Source organism: Glycine soja, chromosome 10, assembly GCF_004193775.1.
Source record: "Glycine soja cultivar W05 chromosome 10, ASM419377v2, whole genome shotgun sequence".
NCBI classification, from domain to species: Eukaryota; Viridiplantae; Streptophyta; class Magnoliopsida; order Fabales; family Fabaceae; genus Glycine; species Glycine soja.
In genome coordinates, this window is record NC_041011.1 from 12654099 (window position 1) to 12659853 (window position 5755).

The 5755-nt window shown below is 35.2% G+C and overlaps 1 protein-coding gene across 4 annotated transcripts; it reads left to right on the forward strand.

Annotated features, from left to right (window-relative positions):
• Positions 1-1145: 1145 nt before the first annotated feature.
• Positions 1146-4985, forward strand: LOC114372615 (FT-interacting protein 3-like). 4 transcript variants are annotated; one of them, XM_028330273.1, is made up of 3 exons: positions 1146-1451; positions 2021-2115; positions 2248-4985. In XM_028330273.1, the coding sequence occupies exon 3, from the start codon at positions 2388-2390 to the stop codon at positions 4707-4709; it is 2322 nt and encodes a 773-aa protein (XP_028186074.1). In that variant the 5' UTR covers positions 1146-1451; positions 2021-2115; positions 2248-2387; the 3' UTR covers positions 4710-4985. The 4 variants fall into 4 exon arrangements, with proteins under 4 accessions (XP_028186074.1, XP_028186071.1, XP_028186073.1 ...); XM_028330270.1 differs by having other exon boundaries at positions 1147-1451; positions 2310-4985; XM_028330272.1 differs by lacking the exon at positions 1146-1451 and adding an exon at positions 1617-1702 and having other exon boundaries at positions 2310-4985.
• Positions 4986-5755: the final 770 nt, after the last annotated feature.

The window sequence follows — 5755 nt, forward strand, 5'->3', positions numbered from 1 at the left end:
AAACGAAATAAAACTTACTTTTTATATATAAAATTAAGAACCGATTGAAATAATAAAAGTGAAATTATTATTAATTGCGAAAATCAATTACTGAAATAAAATCTTAAATGCATAGCTAACTGATATTGAAATAAAAATGTACAGAACCAGCACCCAAATCTTGAAATTTAATTCCGCTACCTTAAAAGGGAAATATTAAAATATTTACAAAATATCTTCTGATTATATTATTATTATTATTTTCTCTTAAATTAAATATCGTTTTAAAAAAATATCAAATATTTCTTTCCTTTTTTCGTTCACTTTATCCGTAGTACTGTTTACTTGAATAATAAAAAAAAATTAATTAATCATTTGTTTCTTATAATTTTATAATTTATATATTTTAATCTTTTTATTTTAAAATTATCTTTTTAGTTCCTATAATTTATATTTCAATTCTTTTTTAATTATTATAATTTGAAATTAATCTTCTTAATCTTATATTTTATATTTTAATTTTTTTTAATTCTTATCATCAAAATATGAATAATATTATCAATTATATTTAACTAAAAAATATTAATAAATAATTTATAATTAATTTATCGTAAGATAATTTATAATAGAAAAATAATTGATAATTTGTAACTAATTATTTATATATATATATATATATATATATATATATATATATTAGCAAGGAAAAAAGATAATTAAAATATAAATAATAAAAATTAAAAAAATTATTGACTAAAAAAAATAATATAAATTATAAGAATTAAAAATATCATTTTTAAATTATAAAAATTAGAAGAGAATTATCATATAAATTATTAAAACTAAAAAGATCACTTTTAAATTATAAAAAATAAAATATATAAATAATAAAGTATAAGATATAAATAATTAATTAACCTTAAAAAAATTATTAACAAAACACTGGTGTTTATTATTTATATAATATATTATAATAAAAAAATAAAAACATCAAATGGTGTGTCACACGTGTAAGCTTCTGAGTGGGATCCACAGCACGGCTTCACTACCCCCTATGTAGCAAGCACCACTCCTACTGCTTCTACTACTACAACACAGAGGTACAGTACTACTGTAACAAAGCAAGCGAAGAGCTTACCTTCTATTTCTACTTATATTTCTTTCTTTTGCGTAGATTCATATTCATCAGATCCCACCCCCCCACAACCAGACAAATAAAAGCAGCGAAAGCGAAAGAAAAAATCAAAGAAAAGAAAGAGAAGAAAAAAACACACACCAACAAGCAAATAATAATAATATTACTACATTCATTCTGATATTATTCATCTCTCGTAACATCTTCTCAGTTGTGACGAGAAAGAGTGATTTCTCTCTCTCACACACACACACTCTCAGAAGTGAGAACACACTTGGGCTCCATTGCCTCTGAATGAAAAATCTTACACACCCCACAACGACACCGTTTTGACAAGGTACACTCCTCACTCCTCAGTTCTCACCGCTTCTTCTATCGTTCCACATTCAACAAAAGTTAAAGCAAAAAAAAAGAAGAAAAAAAAACCTTCTTTATTTCCTTCTTTCCCCCTTTTTTTTGTTTCTTTCTCTTTCCGTTTTTTGTTATTTGACTCTCGCTGAATGCTGAGAGCGTCTCGGATTCTCGCATGCACCGTCGCATTTTCTGGGTTTCTTCTGTGTGGTGTGTGGCATGCCACGACGCCGTTTGGTACGAAGAAAAATGCGTTTTATTTATTTATTTTATTTTAAGAAAAAATAATAATTTCTGGGAGAATGTGACGGAGTGAGAAGACATAAATCCACGAATAATCGAAGTGTTTTTGTTGTTTCGTAACAGTCAAAACTCTGTAGTTAAGGAAGTGTTGTTATTTTTACTACCATGTTTCAATGTTTCAAAATGCTCTAAGTACACAACCTTGAAACGTTACTTTTTCATCTTGTGCTTCATTTTACACAACTACATTTCTGTTTCTTTTTTTTTTTTTTTTTGCTGTTTTAATATATAATTTTTCATCTTGCAATGCAGGTTAAACAATGGGATCTAACATTTTCTGAGAAAATTGTTGGTTTTTTTTCCTTGACGTTGGAGCCATCGAACAGTTTGTGAAATCTGAGATCTAGGTTTGTCATTGCTGTTTATAAACGTTTTATGTTTTTACCAGTGATGCACATTTTTTGAGTTTCAGCTGCTGTTACCTCGATTATAATATCTTCTTTTGATGTGTGTTTTTAAAATTTTTCCCGAATTTTTAGGTGCCTCGGTTAAGTAGAGCATGTTTGTAACGGCTATTTGAGTGTGTTTTCCTCTTTTTTAGGCTCCTGGGAACGGTTGTTGAAGGCTTTGGATTATAATTTTGAATTTTGGTTTCTCGGTTCTCTGAAGTGAGGGAAAAATGCAGAGGCCTCCACCTGAAGATTTTCTGTTGAAGGAGACCAAGCCCCACCTTGGAGGCGGAAAGGTTTCCGGTGATAGACTTACCAGCACCTATGATCTCGTTGAGCAAATGCAGTACCTTTATGTGAGGGTCGTGAAGGCGAAGGACTTGCCCGCGAAAGATATCACTGGGAGTTGTGATCCTTATGTTGAAGTCAAGCTTGGGAACTACAAGGGAACCACCAGGAATTTCGCCAAGAACACACATCCTGAGTGGAACCAGGTTTTCGCCTTCTCGAAGGACCGGCTTCAGGCCTCGATGCTGGAGGTTAATGTGATAGATAAGGATGTTCTGAAGGATGACCTCATCGGCCGGGTGTGGTTTGACCTGAATGAGATCCCGAAAAGGGTACCTCCGGATAGCCCTCTGGCTCCTCAGTGGTATAGATTGGAGGATAGGAAGAGCGACAAAGCGAAGGGGGAGCTGATGCTGGCTGTTTGGATGGGTACACAGGCTGATGAGGCTTTTCCCGAAGCTTGGCACTCGGATGCTGCGATGGTTAGTGGGAGTGATGCTCTTGCGAACATTAGATCGAAAGTTTATCTGTCTCCCAAGCTTTGGTATTTGAGGGTTAATGTGATAGAGGCACAGGACCTGATGCCAACTGATAAGGGTAGATACCCTGAGGTATTTGTGAAGGCTATTCTGGGGAATCAGGCCTTGAGGACTAGAATCTCTCAAAGTAGGAGTATTAATCCAATGTGGAATGAGGATTTGATGTTTGTGGTGGCAGAACAGTTTGAGGAGCCGCTGATTTTGAGTGTGGAGGATAGAGTTGCGCCTAACAAGGATGAAGTGTTGGGGAGGTGTGCCATTCCTTTGCAGTATGTGGAGAGGAGACTAGATGAGAAACCTGTGAACACAAGGTGGTTCAATCTGGAAAGGCATATTGTGATAGAAGGGGAGAAGAAGGACACCAAATTTGCAAGCAGAATTCACATGAGGATTTGTCTAGAAGGTGGTTATCATGTTTTAGATGAATCTACTCACTACAGCAGTGATCTTCGCCCAACAGCGAAACAGCTGTGGATGCCTGGTATTGGTGTTCTTGAACTAGGGATATTGAATGCTCAGGGTTTGATGCCAATGAAGACAAAAGATGGGAGGGGGACAACGGATGCTTATTGTGTAGCAAAATATGGGCAGAAGTGGGTCAGGACAAGGACAATCATTGATAGCTTTGCACCGAGGTGGAATGAGCAATATACTTGGGAGGTTTTTGATCCATGCACTGTCATTACAATTGGTGTATTTGATAACTGTCATCTGCATGGTGGTGACAAGGCTGGAGGGGCAAGAGATGCAAAGATTGGAAAGGTACGGGTTCGTCTTTCCACCCTTGAGACTGATCGGGTCTACACACATTCCTATCCACTTCTTGTTCTTCACCCGAATGGGGTGAAGAAGATGGGTGAGATTCACTTGGCTATGAGGTTCACTTGTTCATCTTTTGTCAATATGATGCACATGTATTCACGGCCCTTGTTGCCAAGAATGCACTATATACACCCATTGACTGTTAGCCAGCTTGACAGTTTGAGGCATCAAGCTACTCAGATTGTTTCAATGAGACTGAGTCGCGCTGAGCCACCTCTGAGAAAAGAGGTGGTGGAATATATGCTGGATGTCGGTTCTCACATGTGGAGTATGAGAAGAAGCAAAGCTAACTTCTTCAGGATTATGGGGGTTTTGAGCGGCCTAATTGCTGTAGGAAAATGGTTTGATCAGATTTGCAATTGGAGAAGTCCAATCACTACAATTCTGATCCATATCTTGTTCATAATATTGGTTATGTATCCAGAGCTTATCTTACCAACAATTTTCCTTTACCTCTTCTTGATTGGAATTTGGTACTATAGATGGAGGCCAAGGCACCCTCCTCACATGGACACGCGTCTCTCTCACGCGGATTCAGCGCATCCTGATGAACTCGATGAAGAATTTGACACATTCCCGACCTCCCGGCCAAATGACCTCGTGAGGATGAGATATGATAGACTTAGAAGCATTGCTGGTAGGATTCAAACTGTGGTTGGGGACTTGGCCACTCAGGGTGAAAGGCTGCAATCTTTGCTGAGTTGGCGTGATCCTAGAGCTACATCACTATTTGTGATTTTCTGTCTGGTTGCTGCTACTGTACTGTATGTCACTCCGTTCCAAGTTGTGGCCCTCTTTACTGGAATTTATGTTTTGAGACATCCGAGGTTTCGTTACATGCTTCCTTCGGTGCCGCTGAATTTCTTCAGGAGGCTGCCTGCAAGAACTGATTGCATGCTTTGATTCCAGGATAGTGCAGTAGGTTATTGTTCATTATTCTGTCACAGGATTTTCTGTTTTTACTTTTGAACTTCATGTTAGTCTTGTTAATTTGTAATTTTGTAGGTTTGAGTCAGCTTAATTACTTTTTATGCTTAATCAGATTTAGTAGTGTTTCTCAATGGGGAGTTAGTTTAAATTGGCAGTGGAGGTAATTTCTGTTTTTTTCCCTCTACTATTTTTTTGAAGTTGCTGATTAATGCATTTCTTTTAACATATGTTTAAATCTGTTAGACAAAACAACCACTATCTAGTTCCATTGGTTTTATTAACGACTTGAATGTTCTAGTTTTCTTGACATTTCTATACATGTCAATTGTTTATAAATTGATATGCTCCTATGGATTTTTGTGCTGCTGATAACATGCATTTTAAATTAATTTAATATTAAGTTTGATTAATGCGTGTGGTATTACCGTTTTATGTCTGGACAATGTGACACTAAATAAAGTCCTTGCACTGTACGTTTTGCTTTAAACTTATATCAAGTTGTCTTTGTTGTGCTTGGATTCTGAGTTTGGGGGGGGGCAAAACTATGGGTCTGGACAAAGATCCCTTCAGCTTAATTATTATTATTATTATTTAATGACATAGACTTCATTATAAAATAATGTGATTCTGTTACAATGTCGTTCTGCTGTTTATTCTATATTCTCTATATAGTGTGAAAATCCTAAATACTTGTTGAATGTGGAAAGCATGACTGAGAAATTATACTAATTGGGTATAGTGTAAACTAATGTTTATAGTTATAATTATTTTATTGGAGAGATAAATGTTTAAGGTAAGTTTTTGAGAATAATGTTTAAGATAAGTTGAAAATCATTGTTTGATTAAAGGTATTATAAACTCTTATTTTTTTTAATGCAAGGACATTATAAACTGAAAATCCCTGTTTATTATGTTACGTACATGCATTCTATGAAACATGTGAGGAGAACTTATTTAAATAGTGTTATGATTGGAATCACAAAGTTTAAATTAAAAAAACAATTTTATAAAAAAGATTA

Coding starts and splice junctions, on each gene's coding strand:
- LOC114372615 (XM_028330273.1), top strand. CDS start 2,388: ATGCAGAGGCCTCCACCTGAAGATTTTCTGTTGAAGGAGACCAAGCCC.